At 35.8% G+C, this 17,422-nt stretch overlaps 1 protein-coding gene across 2 annotated transcripts in view; it reads left to right on the top strand.

Annotated features, from left to right (window-relative positions):
- Positions 1 to 16,551, top strand: part of phb2b (prohibitin 2b) — a 35,350-nt gene extending 18,799 nt beyond the window's left edge. For both annotated transcript variants that reach the window (XM_039758509.1, XM_039758518.1), the window contains exons 5-10: positions 5,394 to 5,578; positions 7,163 to 7,292; positions 7,669 to 7,772; positions 9,376 to 9,453; positions 10,730 to 10,806; positions 16,285 to 16,551. In XM_039758509.1, the coding sequence (XP_039614443.1) occupies positions 5,394 to 5,578; positions 7,163 to 7,292; positions 7,669 to 7,772; positions 9,376 to 9,453; positions 10,730 to 10,806; positions 16,285 to 16,318 (608 nt within the window). In that variant the 3' untranslated portion in view covers positions 16,319 to 16,551. The remainder of the gene's footprint in view (positions 1 to 5,393; positions 5,579 to 7,162; positions 7,293 to 7,668; positions 7,773 to 9,375; positions 9,454 to 10,729; positions 10,807 to 16,284) is intronic.
- Positions 16,552 to 17,422: the final 871 nt, after the last annotated feature.

Raw genomic sequence — 17,422 nt, 5'->3', positions numbered from 1 at the left:
GTGTTATTCCGGTAGTTTTACTCATGAATAGCCAAAGAAAGTGATGCCTGTAGGTCTATAGAAGATAATGTAGAATTAATTTTAATATGCCAGTCTCTTCAAGGGAAGATTAACTACAGTCCCAAAGTCTCCCTCCCCACCCCCTTTCTGTGCTTGTTCTGTGGATTCCATATTCTTAAAGATGGTTCTGTCAAATGACAGCACTATTACTATTGCTATCACTGTATCAAATTCTTAAAATTAGTATCGAGTGCACCAACACAGGTATAAATGATTAGAACATCATTAGAGAAAAAGTTGGAGAGCTTTACCTTATATAAATATCAGAAACCTGTGCCATGGTCTGATCTCAACAGTTGAGAAGTGTGGCTGCATCTTGCCAAAACCAAAAAATCTTCAAATGCAGAACGTTTTAAACCACTGGATATCTGTAATGACCAAGTTATCCCACCAAATTTAGACTAAGAGCTGACTAAAAGTGACATGTCTTTATCTATCATTGTCAAAGAACATAAGTCAGCCATCTGAAAGAGAATTCACAACTTTCTCTACATGCAAGGTCAGGAAGGAAGAAGCCTTTCCTGTCACAAAAAGAATACATACACTACTAAAGTTTCTCGGACAACACCAAGATGAACAACAGGACTGCTTGAACAGTTTTCCCTGGATGGATGAAACAAAAGGTAGAGGTGCTTGAACACAATGTGAATTGTCATGTTTGGAGAAAGCCATAAACTTGACCCAAAGAACTTCATGAAAGCTGTAAAAGCTTGGTAGGAGAATATTATCGTTTGATACTGCTTTACTGTCTGTGGGCCTGAGCAGCTTGTTGTTATATAGTCATAGTGAATTCCATATTTTATCAGAGTATACTTGAGAAAAATGAGGTCATCTGTGAAAAAGCTGAAGATGAACTTGTAAAAAGACTGTGACCCAAAACACTCAAGCATCTTTACAAAAGATTGGCTCAGAAATAGTAAGTGAAGAGTTATGGAGTGACCATAACAGAGCTTTGATTTTAACCACAAAAAATGCAGTACAAGGGAAGCTTGAAGTTGACAGCACATGAAAGAAAATCCTCAATCATACAGAAAAAGTTGATGCTATGAGCCAGATGGGCAATTACAAGAAACATCTACAAGAAGTTGTTTCTTACCTACAGTCATGTGAAAAAATTAGGACACCCTTTGAAAGCATGTGGTTTTTTGTAACATTTTTAATAAATGGTTATTTCATCTCCGTTTCAACAATACAGAGAGATTAAAGTAATCCAACTAAACAAAGAAAACTGAAGAAAAGTCTTTTCAAGATCTTCTGTAAATGTCATTCTACAAAAATGCCTATTCTAACTGAGGAAAAAGATAGGACACCCTTGCCCCTAATAGCGAGTGTTACCTCCTTTGGCTGAAATAACTGCAGTGAGACGGTTCTTGTAGCCATCTACCAGTCTTCGACATCGGTCTGAGGAAATTTTACCCCACTCCTCAATGCAGAACTTTTTCAGCTGTGAGATGTTTGAGGGGTTTCTTGCACGTACAGCCCTTTTCAAGTCACCCACAGCATCTCAATGGGATTCAAATCTGGACTTTGACTTGGCCATTCCAGGACTCTCCATTTCTTCTTTTCAGCCAATCTTTGGTTGATTTACTAGTATGTTTTGGGTCATTGTCATGTTGCATGGTCCAGTTCCGCTTCAGCTTTAATTTTCTAACTGATGGTCTCACATGTTCTTCAAGCACCTTCTGATACACAGTAGAATTCATCGTGGATTCTATGATGGTGAGCTGACCAGGTCCTGCTGCAGCAAAGCAGCCCCAAACCATGACACTTCCACCTCCATGCTTCACAGTTGGTATGAGGTTCTTTTCTTGGAATGCTGTGTTTGGTTTACGCCAAACATGTCCTCTGCTGTTGTGTCCAAATAATTCAATTTTGGACTCATCTGTCCAAAGAACATTATTCCAGAAGTCCTGGTCTTTGTCAACTTTATCTCTGGCAAATGTCAGTCTGGCCTCGATGTTTCTCTTGGAAAGCAAAGGTTTCCTCCTTGCACACCTCCCATGCAAGTTAAACTTGTACAGTCTCTTTCTGATTGTAGAGGCATGTACTTCTACATCAACAGTAGCCAGAGCCTGCTGTAGTTCTCGAGATGACACTTTAGGGTTTTTGGAGACCTCTTTTAGCATCTTGCGGTCTGCTCTTGGGGTGAACTTGCTGGGGCGACCAGTCCTGGGCATGTTGGCAGTTGTTTTGAAAGCCCTCCACTTGTAGACTATCTTCCGGACAGTGGAATGGCTGATTTCAAAATCTTTTGAGATCTTTTAAATCCCTTCCCAGACTCATAGGCTGCTACAATCTTTTCTGAAGTCCTCTGACAGCTCTTTTGTTCTCACCATGGTGCTCACTCTCACTTCAACAGTCAGGAGCACACCAAACTAAATGTCTGAGGTTTAAATAGGGCAAGCCTCATTCAACATGCAGAGTAACGATCTACTAATTATGTGCACCTGGTGTGATATACCTGTGTGAGATCTGAGCCAATTTAAGAGGGAATACATGTGAGGGTGTCCTATCTTTTTCCTCAGTTAGAATAGGCATTTTTGTAGAATGACATTTACAGAAGATCTTGAAAAGACTTTTCTTCAGTTTTTTTTGTTTAGTTGGATTACTTTAATCTCTCTGTATTGTTGAAACGGAGATGAAATAACCATTTATTAAAAATGTTACAAAAAACCACATGCTTTCAAAGGGTGTCCTAATGTTTTCACATGACTGTATGTAACAGCAGACATTGAATCTAGGAGTGTACTTTTTTTTTCCTCCACAGCAGACATTTGTATTTCTTACATTTTGTTGAATAAACGACTGGAAAAAAATTCTTTCCATTATTATTTGTTAAATCAGGTCTCTATCAGTTTTGTTAAAATGAACTCGTGTCCGAATATGTATATACATTGAATAATACTTGTCTTCTCATGGGATATACTTATTTTTTCACATCACTATATTAAGATGATTCACCTTTTGTAAAACTTGCATTAACCTGGTATAATTGGTAAACAGTATGTTCAAACAATGCCGTTACATATACTTATGATAACGTCAGGCCAGAATTAACTATGAACTTCTTTCATTCAAATCGTAAATTAAATTGAACATTGTTTTTCCACAGCTAGCTCTTAATATATGTTTACTTTAACAATCACCCTTGGCATATTTGTCATTGGCAAGCTTGTAAAAACACATTCAAAAAGTTTAGTTTTACCTTCAAAGTAAATTTGTTTTCTTAGTTGTCCTATCGGTTTATACATGTGATGCTAAGTAACAACAAAGCACAACAATTGTGAGCAAAAAAAGAACATTGACATCATGATCAAATCTGTTCTCTCAGTTTATTCAGGGGTCTTTTCAGGTATGTATGTTAAGTTGACTGACGAGTCTAAATTGGTTTGGTGTATCTGAATGTGCCTTGTGAAGACTGGGGTACTGATAGGTTTCTACCTTGTGCCCCTAATGCATCTAACATAAAATGGAATGTTGTGAAAAAGTCCCAGTCGTGGCCAAACATTTTGAGCATGACACAAATATTGGTTTTCACAAAGTTTGCTGCTTCAATGTTTTTAGATCTTTTTGTCAGATGTTTCTGTGGTGTACTGAAGTATTTATAATTACAAGCATTTCATAAGTTTCAAAGTTTATTGACAATTACGGTACATTTATGCAAAGAGTAAATATTTGTACTGTTGGCCCTTCTTTTTCAAGACCTCTGCAAGTTCGCCCTGACATGCTGTCAATCAACCTCTGGGCCAAATCCTGACTGATGGCAGCCCATTCTTGTATAATCAATGCTTGGAGTTTGTCAGAATTTGTGGATTTTTGTTTGTCCACCAGCCTCTTGAGGATTGACCACAAGTTCTCAATGGGATTAAGGTCAGGGGAGTTTCCTGGCCATGGACCCAAAATTTTGTTGTTTTGTTTTGCCAACTCACTTAGACTTAGTTATCACTTTTGTCTTATGGCACAGTGCTCCATCATGCTGGAAAAGACATTGTACATCACCAAACTGTTCTTGGATGGTCGAGAGAAGTGTCTCTTGAAGGATGTTTTGGTACCATTCTTTATTCATGGCTGTATTCTTGGGCAAAATTGTGAGTGAGCCCACTCCCTTGGCTGAGAAGCAACCCCACACATGAATGGTCTCAGGATGCTTTACTGTTAGTTTGGCACCAGACTGGTTGTAGTGCTCAACCTTTTTTTTTTTTTTTTTTTTTCTGACAATCTTTTTTCCGGGTGCCTCAAACAATCGGAAAGGGATTAATCAGAGAAAATGACTTTACTCCAGTCCTCGGCTGTCCAATTCCCTGTACCTTTTACAGAATCTCAGTCTGTACCTGATGTTTTTCTTGGAGAGAAATGGCTTCTTTGCTGCCCTTCTTGACACCAGGTCATCCTCTGAAAGTCTTTGCCTCACTGTGTGTGCAGATGCACCCACACCTGCCTGCTGCCATACTTGAGCAAGCTCTGCACTGGTGGTGCTCTGATCCCATAGTTGTATTAACTTTAAGTGATGGTCCTGATGCTTGCTGGACTTTATTGGGCGCCCAGAAGCCATCTTCACAACAGCAGCAGAAATGGGTTTTTTGGGATTATGTTCATTTCCATGGCAAAGAGGGGCTTTGTAGTTAATTGCAATTCTTCTGATCACTCTTCATAACACTCTGGAGTATATGCAAATTGCCATCATAGAAACTGAAGCAGCAAACTTTGTGAAAATTAATATTTGTGTCATTCTCAAAACTTTTGACCACAACTGTACAATGTTTAGTATCAGACTTTTATCAAACCTTTTTTGAACCAAATCTGATTTCATTGCAAAGTTAGAGATTATAAACCCTGTTCATTTTATTCTTAAGGCAATTGGTGCTGCAGTGTTATTATTTTAATAAATATAAGTACAAACTGTATGAATTACAGTATGTAATTGAACACTATTTTTTTTGTACCATTATAATTGTAATTTCTATATTTGGCCATAGTGAATTGGCTAGGAGATGAGAAAAAGAGTTTCCAAGCAAATGTCATTTCAATAAGTGAATTTCACAAGGAAGGCGCTGCTCATCACAGAAAGAACACCCTCCAGTGGTATATTTCACTTACTATGGAATGTTCCACTTTTATTACAAATGTTGTACTATACTGGCCGTCCGTGTATACCTAGATTTTGGTGGGGGGAGGGTATATGTTTGTGAGGTATAAAACCAATATGTTGCTCAAAGGTTTGTTGTGTTTTTATAGTTCTTCAGTGTGCAAATGGTGCAGCAGTGTAAAACTGAAAGTACGAACTGTGAGTGTAAAAATGTAAGCATATTTGTTGTTTAACATTTCTGCTCTAGATCTCCAAATGGTGAATATAGCCCTTCGTGTTTTGTCCAGACCTATTGCAACAAATCTACCAACTCTTTACCAGCAATTAGGGAAAGACTACGATGAACGGGTCTTGCCTTCTATTGTAAATGAAGTTCTCAAGAGTGTGGTTGCCAAGTTTAATGCATCCCAGCTCATCACACAGAGAGCCCAGGTACTGTGTATGTTTGCTTAAGTACTGTTTTACATATAGTAACTTAAATATACTGGTTTAAAATTGAATACCTAATTTATGTAACTTAGAAGCAGAGGATATCCTGGTTGATCTGGTATACAAGGTGAAAGTCTTTATGCTGTATAGATTTTATAAATTCATTTTCCCGGGATACTAAAGATTGGGGGATAAATTGTAAACGCATTTAAATGTAAAACATGTTCTATCATAATGTGTAAATCTTTGCATGCAAAAGGAAATGGAAAATATGACTATTTTGGTGTATTGATGATTTATAGGTAATGTATTTGTATATGTACTTGTATGCAAATTATGTATAATAAGTGAGTGTGCATATTTTAAGAATATTGTCCAGAGTGATATGTGATTTGACCTGATCTTGGCTCTGGACTTCCGCGACTATACCTTGGATTATGCTGGTTAGATTTTTTATTTATAGCCAGTGGATTGAAGCAGGCATTGGTGACAGTGTGAGAGACAAAATGCTTTTTCAGTTGGTTAAAGCTGGTGAGGTTATTAAGTGATTTTATGTACATTTTTGTAGCAGAGCATTAATAAGCATTTTGTTGGGTAAGAGGTGCGCTCCTGTACATACCTTTATCATGTGTTTATTTGTTAAAATAATGTTTCTTTTGTAAAATACATTTCAGTCTGAAAAATATATACAAATACATTATACCAGTATGTACCAAAACAGAGTTTTTAATTATACTGTCCATACGTCATACAAAAAGACAATTTCCCCTTAAGTATTAAGGAAAAAGTATACCAAATTAAATACAGATTCTTCAACATACTGCCCACTCCAAATGTGGCAATTTGAAAAATGGAAATATTTACTACTTCAGTTAATTATTAATAGTCAATTTAATGCATCATTTCACTAATATTTTGGAGAATTTTTTTCATGTCCCTACTAAGACTGTTTTGCAGTGATATGAGACCAACTAGATGATTATAAAGTTCCAAAAATGCTTCAGACTTTTTTTACTGTCATTTAATTACTTAACATTCTGCTCAGTTTTTTTTATTAATGTGTTCAAACCCCATTTAGTGCCTGTCTGTTGATATCTGTGTAGCTTGCAACAATCAACACGTAGTTAAAATAATTTCCATTAATCTTTTGAGTGTCAGTATTCCTTTTAGGATTACTGAATAGTTGTAAGCATGTTTTTGACAAAGTGATTTTAAATTAGTTTTTTAGTGCAGTGTGTATAAAATCATTTTGATAGGAATAATAAAAATCAAATATGGTTACAAAGGGGCAGCAAACAAAAGTAAGTGAATATGAATATATATATACACATATATGCAGTATATATATACATCTCTATCTCTCATTTTAAAGGCTATGTAAAAAACAGAAATTGCGCACAAGACAAGCTGAATCTGTAATACTTGTTATTTCAGAATTAAAATTAATGTTTTGTTTAAATGCATACATTTTTGGAACTCGAGTGTACATTTTGTCATTTTTAGATCTCCTAATTACTGTAATCAGTTTAAGTAAAATGTAAACAATAACAGTACATTAGTTTTAAACATTTTACATTTTTCTTTTAGGTATCTTTGCTGATACGCCGTGAGTTATTTGAGAGGGCCAAAGACTTCAACATTATCCTTGATGATGTGGCAATCACAGAGCTTAGCTTCAGCAAGGAGTACACGGCAGCTGTTGAAGCTAAACAAGTTGGTAAGTGCTTCCAAGTCCAGCTCAAGGAATACTTTTCCCTGTATGAAAAGTTAGACAGTGTCTACAGAGAGTTGCATTGTTGCAAAATTTATTTAAACACATAAAAAGGCACTATAATTTTGGGTTGTATAGTATTTTTAAATAGTACAAAAGCAAAATTTATTAAGCACCTGAGGGAGCTTTGTGCTCTTCAGTTATATGATGAAATATATGAAGATCTCGTGTTGCTTCTTAACCCAAAGTAATAGGTTAAATGGTCATTAGTGATCCTGGTTAAAAACAAAACAAAAACCTTGGTGGTATCTACAGTGAACATTTTGTTTTTATTTACATTAGCTGGTCTTTTGCTTTTTTTTCCCTTTCATTGCAACTTAAGCTCAACAGGAGGCACAGAGAGCTCAGTTTTATGTGGAGAAGGCAAAACAGGACCAGAGACAGAAAATCATCCAAGCTGAAGGAGAAGCAGAAGCTGCCAGAATGGTATTGCTGCCTTTTTGTTTGTTGAACAGATACTGATGATTGATTTTCTAGATAAGACCTTTCCAGATATGTTACTGTATGTCCAATACAGAGTATAGTTTATAATTGTTATTGATTAAAAAATTTAAAATTACCTTGTCATTCAGTTTCAGGTAGTTGATTAAAGAATACACAACTTCCATTTTCTAATTTTGCTGAATGAGTTCTACATGCTCTGGGAAGGATCAGCATTGGTCTTCATTGAGCTAATAAACATAGTTAAGTTCCTAAGTAGTTTTAAAAAAAAAAAACTTGTAAAAAGTTAACCTGGGCTTGGATTGACTATAAAATTATTCCTTGCCTGAGCCACACTTGTTGTGTTCAGAACAATTCTGAAATATGAGCGGTGTTTTCTGCTTCCTATTGTTGGAGAACCTTACCCAAGCAGTCGTGCAGTTTAATAAGCAATTCTATCATATGGTTCAGGATTGTGTCAGCCATATATAAGGTGTAGAAACGAATTAACCTATCCTCTCCTACAGTGCTAGGGTCTACGACAACTAGTTGCTTGCATTCTTATCCACACTTCCAAAACTATTAACATATATGACACTTTCTTTTTCTTGTATTTCATAAGAGTAGGATAGGAAAAAAGCATGAATTGTGTAGGACAAATGTATTTTTATTTCAAAAGCAGATTAAAAAATAAATTAAAAAAATGCAAATGTTTACTGTCTTAAAGAAACCTGACAATGGGTAAAGGTTTATATGTAAATTCAGAAATACTAAATTATAACAAAGTGTACCACTGTACTACATCCATGATCATATTAGTTCAAAATCATTTATGCATGTATATGTATTGTAAAAGAATCTGGAAGCATAACTTAACTAACTCAAAATATTTGCTATTAACTCAATCCTATGTGGGGAAGCTTTTAAGATATTTGTATCTCATAATATTTATAATAGTATTCAGGTTATATTTATATAGGAGTATAACAGAAAACCGCGAACCCACCTATTTCAAATCTGGTTTGCAGACGTCTCTAGCCAGTGCTGACAGCATTGGGTGCAAGGCGGAGACCAGCCCTAGAGGGATGTTGATCTGTCATGGGTCTACTGATGTGCATACTAATATAGGACAAATTCAGAATCCACATTCATACACTTGGAAGAAAATAGATGTACGAACGGAGTTGTGCAGATTCCAAATATAACTTAACTAATCATGGATTCAAACTCACAATGCTGCACCACTATATCACACACACAGTAATAAACCTGAATCTAAAATCAAAATAAATCTGTAGTTTTAAGAAAAAGTACAAATGTTACACTGCATAGTGTAACTTTAGCAGTGTTTATTTTCTTACTTGTTTAGATCAGTTCAAATCACTTGCAGTTTGTAAGCTGAGTGCTTAAAATATATAGAGTGCGATAGGTTTATTTTCTCAAAGTGAATTAAAAGTATGTACACACTCCTCATTGCTGTTGTAGTTAGGAAACATTGTCTCATTCATTCGTTTAGTGTGATTTGGCTGTGCTTAAATCTTCCTTTTTGGTACTCAGATTAATTTCAGTGAAAATTAATGACTATTTGCATTTTAATTCTGATGTATAGCTTGGAGAGGCAGTAACTAAAAACCCAGGATATTTGAAATTGAGACGGATCCGAGCTGCCCAGAACATTGCTAAGACGGTATGTTTTAAAGTGCTACTGTTTGAATCATTACACAAGCTATAAACTGTTGTAACTTATCTACATGTAGACAGTTGTTGTGATTTATTGTCTAGTTTGTGAAGAATACAAATAAAAGGTCCACAGGTTTTCATTGTCTGATTAGACATTTTTAGAAACTGCAAAAAAAAAAAAAAAATTTGAAAGTGTTCAAATCATTTTATTCAACAGGTTTTTTTTTTAATATTTTAAGTGTAAAAAATAAAATATTAAGTATAAAAGTGTAAAAATATTTAACATTCTTGCTTGAAATGTTTCTCGGGAACATACAACCTGTTAAAGGAGAAAGATTGCTTTTAGGTCCTAATTTAAAAATAGTGATAAGGTTGATTTTCTTTGAAAAGGTTTGATTTAATTTTTAATTTGATTTATTTGAATTTAGCAGCTTACTGTATGTATTTTGACTATTACATATTCTGTATCAGCTTCAGGGCCAGTTTACTCTTTTTGTTATAGAACACATTATGTACACACATCTTGAAGATTGAGGTGCTGATTTGAAAGTTTTTATTTATTGGTGTTTTTTAAATAAACATTGATACTCCAACTATATATGCATCAAGTAATATGGTGATGTCATAATTCTAAGGCAACTTAATTTTGAAATACTGTAATTGATGTATTTTAAATCTGTTTACATAGCATAATTACTGCATTCATGCACAAACATTTGTTGATCTTATTAAAATTTTATTTTACAATGTATTCTTTGGTAAAACTGTATTCCTTTGCTTAAGATGTTCATTATTTTTTTTAGAAACATACTGCTAAATAAGAGCTATGTATATTTTAGAAGAATTTAAATGAGTTCATTCCTAAATGAACAACAATTTCACAATTCAGATCTCGTTCATCTTCATTTTTTGAAAATGGTTCTATTTTGGCTTGCACTTTTCATACTAAAGCTGAAAACAACAAACAATATGTTCCCTTAAAAGCAAGTAGATTCCATCTTGGAATATGTCTTAAGTTCATTTTGATTCAAACAACTCAAAGAAGTGGAATATTTTGGGAGCTTTCACATTATGTCAAAGAAAAATAACATTTCTATTTGAAGTAAAAGGAAGAAAGGGAGAACAAACACTAGCAAAGTGAAAAGACCTTAAGACATGCAAGAATGTTTTTTTTTTGGGGGATCAGACATGTGCTTGATTTTCCATATTAAAATAAGATTAATGCTTTCTTGGGGAGAATAGTATACATATTTCAGAAAAGTGATGCTTTGTGTTTTCTGCAGATTTCATCATCCCAGAATAAGGTTTACCTGAATGCAGATAGCCTGGTTCTGAATCTACAGGATGATTCATTTAACAAGTGAGTCCCAATCATTTTTAGAAAAATTGTAGATTGAATTTTGTTCCTTGAAATACCTGAAAATACCACAACATATTTCAGAATATTTAAGATTTTTCAGTCTGTGCTCTGTTCAAGCAATGCTGGTCACACTGTTTTTGTATAATTATGGCTTAACCTGGATAAATGCCTTATATTAAATCAATTGCTTACTTATAAGTTAAACTTGCTTTCATAATAGGTCAGTTTATGGTTCACAGTATGGTACATTTTCTATATGCCCTTAACCATTATTATGGTAATCAACAAGGAAACCATTATGTTCCCAGAGATCAAATGTGTAAGATTATGGTGTGGTATATTCTAACTTAGGTAAAACCTTGCCAACTGCTGTTTCTGATTGTTGTTTCTAGCTAGTGCAGCCAGCCATTTGAGTCCTAAGTCGGAATCTCCCATATTGTCATTGATAAAAACATAAATACTAATGTGGCATGCTGAGATTTAGAATTATATTTAAAATCTTCTTCTTCTTTTGGCTGCTCATCTTTTTCCATATCTTCCTGTCCTCTGCATCTTGCTCTGTTATACCCATCACCTGCATGTCCTCTCTCGCCATATCCATAAACCTCATAGGCCTTCCTCTTGCCAGGCAGCTCTATCCTTAGCAACCTATTCCCAATATACCCAGCATCTCTTCTCTGCGCATGTCCAAACCAATACAATCTTGCCTCTCTGACTTTGTCTCCAAACCGTTCAACCTGAGCTGACCCTCTAATGTACTCATTCCTAATCCTACCCATCCTCGTCACACCCAATGCAAATCTTAGCATCTTTAACTCTGCCAACCCCAGGTCTGTTTCCTGTTTTTTTGCTCAGTGCCACCGTCTCCAACTCCTATAACATAGCTAGTCTCACTACCATCCTGTAGACCTTCCCTTTCACTCTTGCTGATAACTGTGTGTCACACATTACTTCTGACACAATTCTCAACCCTTTCCGTCCTGCCTGCACTCTTTTTCACAATCCCTGTAACGCTGTATTGTTGATCCCAAGTATTTAAACTCATCCACCTTCTTCTGTCCTGATGTCATGCCAAGCACCATTCTCGCTGTCACACTTACTACTTCTGCTGTAGTTGCCTAGCTGTCTAGTAACTCTTTTCAATCCCACCCAGTGCCTGTCTCACCTCCTCCCTAAACGCAACCTTGCAGTGTTCCTTTTTGAACTTCACCATTAGATCCTTGACTCAGCCCTCACTCTCCTCCTCCTCTTGATCTCCAACATCATCCTACAGACCACCATCCTATGCTGCCTAACTACACTTCCCTGCCACCACTTTGCAGTCTTCAGTCTTCTTCAGATTGACCCTCCTGCATAGGATATAATCTACCCGAGTGCATCTTCCTCCACTCTTGTGTGTCACCCTATGTTCCTCTCTCCTCTTAAACTTACATATTCACTACAGCCATGTCCATGTTTTTTGCAAAATCCACTATCATCTAACCTTCTTCATTCCCCTCCTGGACACCATACCTACCCATCACCTCCTCATCCTTTCTGTTCCCTTCACTAACATGTCCATTGAAATCCACTCCAATCACCACTCTGTCCCTTGGGTACACTGTACATCACTTCATCCGACTCACTCCAGAAATTTCCTTTCTCCTTAATTGCACACCCAATCTGCGGGGCATATGCATTAACAACATTCATCATCACACCTTCAATTTCCAGCTTCATAATCATCACTCTCTCTGACACTGTCTTTACCTCCAAAACACTCTTGACATACTGTTCCTTCAGAGTAACCCCTAACCCATTTCTCATCCCATCCACACCTTGATAGAACAATGCATATGAAGTTTAAAATCTGTATTTTGTATGCATCAAATGTTAATGTTTAGTGACTCACTTTCAGTAAGTAAACTAGAGTTACACACTTTTCCTGCCACAAACTGAATGCAGTTCAGAATATCTGAATTCATAATCTGTTTAATATGTAATACTTAAAGATGAACTAATTGGTACCTGAGTGAATAAGTATAATATGATGGTATAGTACAATCAGAATCTGATACAAAAGTTTCAAATTAGCCAATTCAGTTACAGGTGTAATGAATTAAAACCCATAAAGAGTGAGTTTTTAAGAATCATAAGAATGCATGCTTTGATGCAGCTTTGTGAACTGACACAAAGCTAAATGTGCATTCACCAGGAGTTAGCATATCATTTGAATAGTTCATCTGTGGTTTGCCTGTTAAATTTGGTTCACATTATTCCTGTGGAAGCAGCATTCTGAGTATATATGTGATGCTTTGAACAGGAAGACATTGAAAAGTAAAATTCAGTAGTAAATTTAAGAGAGAAAAGCATGACAGAGTAATTCTGCATTAAAGAAACAGAAGACGTGTCAGACTCCAGCAGTGTTCTGGCAGTAATAGAAAGGGCAGATGCTGTACCTGTCCAAACCTTTTTGCATATGACATTGTTTTTGTTAGCTGTTTAAATATGCAGACCATTTCAGTGTCAATGTCAGATTCTGTATATAGGATCTTTTAATTAATAAGTATAAACAACAACACTTCTGAGTTGAGAAACTATGTTGAATTCCACAGTAAGACCTATAATAAAAACATTTTGCTTTAATTTTTACATTTTTTATTTCTTTGTTTTTAGTCTCTGACTAATCAAATAAAGCATTTATTTTGACTGAATTAATTCTACAACCACAACACCCAACCCACATTGCTCAATGATGAAGTGGTTTGGGATCAGCCATTCCTTAATAAATGTGAAAATATTGTAGTGTGTCTTCTGGGTGAATTTGTTGATACAGTTAGTGCAGGGGTGTCGAACTCCAGTCCTGGAAAGCAGCAGTGGCTGCAGGTTTACATTCTAACCATCTTCTTAATTAGTGACCAGAAATTGATGGTAATTAAGTTCTTTAGCCTTGGCTTTAATTAGCTTGACTCAGGCCCCTTAGTTGTTTTTTCCTTAATTAGCAGCCGGACGGTAATGACACATCAAGCAAAATCTGACAATAAAGATGAAGGTCTCAGTAAGGTTAATCCTTCAGGTTGCCAAAACATTTTAGGAGTTCTTAGAAAAAAAAGAATATCAACAGTTTTGGAAATGTCTGCTGTGGCAAAAAGAGAGCCGCAACAAGCCATGAAATTGAATAACGGGTTTAATTAACAGCAAGAATCGGCTTCTTATGAAGGAACTGGTTGGAGTTTGAAGCCCCAATTTAGCAGGTCATCTGTTGGCTCGTTTCATGTCTCATTTCTGCTTGGCTGTCATTTAATGAAGAAGAAAATCAATTCAGAAGACTTAATCCTTAAAAACAGGGCTATTAGAATAGAGGGAAAAGAAGTTAATTAGCAGTGAAAACTGGACACTAATTAGGAAAAGGGTTAGAAAGAAAACCTGCATCCTCTGCGGCCCTCCAGGCCTGGAGTTTGACACCCATGAGTTAGTGCAACACCTGCAATAAGACATGTCACAAGTGGCTGAAGGAACAAAATAAGAAAGGAATTCTTGAAAGTCATTTCAATATACTGTAGAAGTATTAATGTAAATGTAATTTTTATAGAAGTATTTTGAAAAATATCCCCTTACAGACAACAATGAAATTCAACATATTTCAGAAACATGGACAACATATGCTTGTTCTAATTGATGATTTAAATGATTTAAAACATGATAAGCTCACTGAGTGTCAAGTTTCTAAACTAATCTGGTGCCTCACGAAGGTGGGGCTGTAAGCAGAGGTGGTGATTTTGAACTGTAAAGATCAGAGATGCTCTCATTAACCTGGTCTAACAGAGAACAGGCTTCTGTTTACGATGAACAGTCTACAGCGGAAATGTTTCCTAAAAAACTCATTAGACATATACATGTGTGTTGCATGTGCAAAAACTTTCTGTAGTATGAGATTTTATATATTGGCATTAGGTGGCATCAAGAGATGAATGGAAAACATGAACGATACATTGTTGCAGCTACCATACTTGCTCGCTATTGTTCAGCATTATGATGATACTGTAGGAGTTGATGTCAGCTTGAAAGAATCGGTAGCTATATTTGTGAAAATATTAACTGCAAAATATGCCTTTGAAGTAAACAGTGTGTTGCTCTCTGTCAAAAGGACTGCTGTTAAGAGAGCTGATAATGAAGAGCAACAGAAGATGCAGATTTCAGTACTCAAAACACCTGAATCAACAAATCTGCATGGGCAAGGCTGCACAGTGCCCACCTTCTGATGCACGTCCAAACAAATAACTAAAGCAGCGTTTTAACACATTCCATACCCAAACACAATGCTTCCCTGAACTCTTTATTTTCTGCTGTTATGTCATATAGTGATGCAGTAGTTAAAATGACAGAAAGATATCGTAGCAGAGGCACCTTTCAAAGATGTGGACCCCAGTAGCTGTGATTTTCTGTGTGTGTGTGTGTCTGTCTCCACTGTTACAGCGCTCATTACAATGTACAAATTAATTAATCTTCAGATACCTTGTACTACTGAGGTCCTGAATGGATAACCGCAATTTTAGCTCTTTATTTCCTGTCAGCGTCTAGTGTTTTGTTCATCTTTTGCAACGTCGATTTAAAATGCATTGCCTGGAGAAATTGTGGGAGGGTGTTTCAGGAAGAGTCCTATGGATGTAGCCTTTGCAGCAAAGGATTTTGCAATTATTCACTAGAGGCTTTTTAACAGTTGGTCCCCAGAAGTGTATTCTTGATTGAGAATAGTATCTTGTCCTGCTAGACTAGTGAAGAAATCAATTAGACTTGGAAAAATATCAAACCTAACCTTAGAGTAATCCCTATAGGCATTTTGCAGTTCCATTGCGAAGTATCAACATACCATCCAGCTCTTCATATTTTAAAAAATGAAATATTTGTTTTGTTTTGTACCATGTCAATTTATTTTGTGAGCATTTTAAAATGAAAAATAGGGTGGTTTGCTGCATCAGTTGATCATCTGTTCACAGTTTTATAAATAAAGATTGGTCCACAAACACATTACATTTCATGAAATATGGTAGTTTTTTATTTTAAATTGAAACAACTTTTTAGTTTATTCTTGTGAAAAAATAATTTCAATTTGCATTTTTATAACTCCCTTCACACTGACAGGCTTAGTGTTATACATGTTTGCAAATATAGTGATTTTTACATAAGAATTGACAACCCAATATTACACCCAGTAACAATATGAGACAGTTTTAATTATTAAAAATGTAAGTTATGTTATTTGACTAAAAAAAATATAACCGTGTAAATATAATTATTGATAATGTGGCTGAGTTAGTCTGGGCCTTGTACTGGAGTGCTGTCATGCCTAGGGTGGTTCTCTAGAGCGTGTCTCTGACTGTGAGTTGGTATAAACTGATATATGTATGAATAGAATAAAGGTTATACTTCAGACTTCTTTAAAGTTAATCTTCTGTAATGCTTGTGGTTTTTTTTACATCCTTTTTTCTTTTTTTTCAGTTTATCACTGGTCAGTGGTACAGGGAAGAAGTAAAGCACTTACCATTCCATATGCTGGTTTGAGACAACAGTAGAGTCCTGCGCAAGTTTGGAAACGAAGGGAAGAGGAGTGTCATCCCTTGGTCACATTGCCTATTTATTGTTTTTTGTATTATTGGCTTGATTTCCAATCCAGTAAAATAATGTTTATCCTCCTGTATAATCACATTACATTTACTTTTCAATGTATCTGGTCCAGTTTTGAAAATCTTTATAACTAGGTTCTAATAGACCTAGAAAAAATAGGTATAAGCCTATAGGCTAAATGACTGTGCAATGAAGTAAATATGTCTTCATTTATATTCTTGATACATGATATAATATGAATCTTCCCACATCAACATGTGCTGTTTTAATTAAAGCAGAAAAGGAGATAAAATTGTTTAGTATGTGCATTAATATGAGAAGATATTTAGTGCATTTGTCATAAGTGACAGATCTGCAGAATTATTATATTATATCCTAATGCAATTAAAATTCATTAGGCCAACAAAATAAATCATTTTGAATAATTATATTTCTTATAGGTGTTTTTCTTACATTTATTTTTCTTTATTTCCAGCATATAGCGTTTTATTTTTTAGAACATGTTTTGTATACTTTTAAAAATGATCACATTTCACACACCCCCACAGTTGTTAATGCAAGTCCAATTCCACACAAACACTGCCAAGGCCTTGTTTAAAAAAAAAAAATCTATCTTTCACTCTCATATATCCTCTTTAATAAAACCCCTGTGTGCGTCCAGGTGTCCGTGTGTGTGTCTTCATGCGCGGGGCTCGGTGAGATGCGCACGGCACCATGCACGCACACGCACTGGAAGCTGGGCACACAGTCAATCACGTAGCCGTGGCCGCGCATGATAAGCAAACAAAGAACATCATTGCTGGGGAGAGTGCTGATTGGGTAGTCACGGCCAAGCACATAAAATCCGTTGCTGGAGAGACGCTACACATACTGCCCCACACATGTTTACTAACTACCTACTAACAACATGCCACCCAAAAAAAGGACACGTCAAGTAGGACAAAAGACACCGACACTCAAATCGCATATAACCAGCATCTCCTGGAAGAACGGTCAGCTCAGCAAGTAAACA

The sequence above is a fragment of the Polypterus senegalus genome, chromosome 1, assembly GCF_016835505.1.
Source record: "Polypterus senegalus isolate Bchr_013 chromosome 1, ASM1683550v1, whole genome shotgun sequence".
Taxonomy (NCBI): Eukaryota; Metazoa; Chordata; class Cladistia; order Polypteriformes; family Polypteridae; genus Polypterus; species Polypterus senegalus.
The sequence above is the reverse complement of the archived record's forward strand: the minus strand, read 5'-3'. Positions and strand labels throughout refer to the sequence as shown.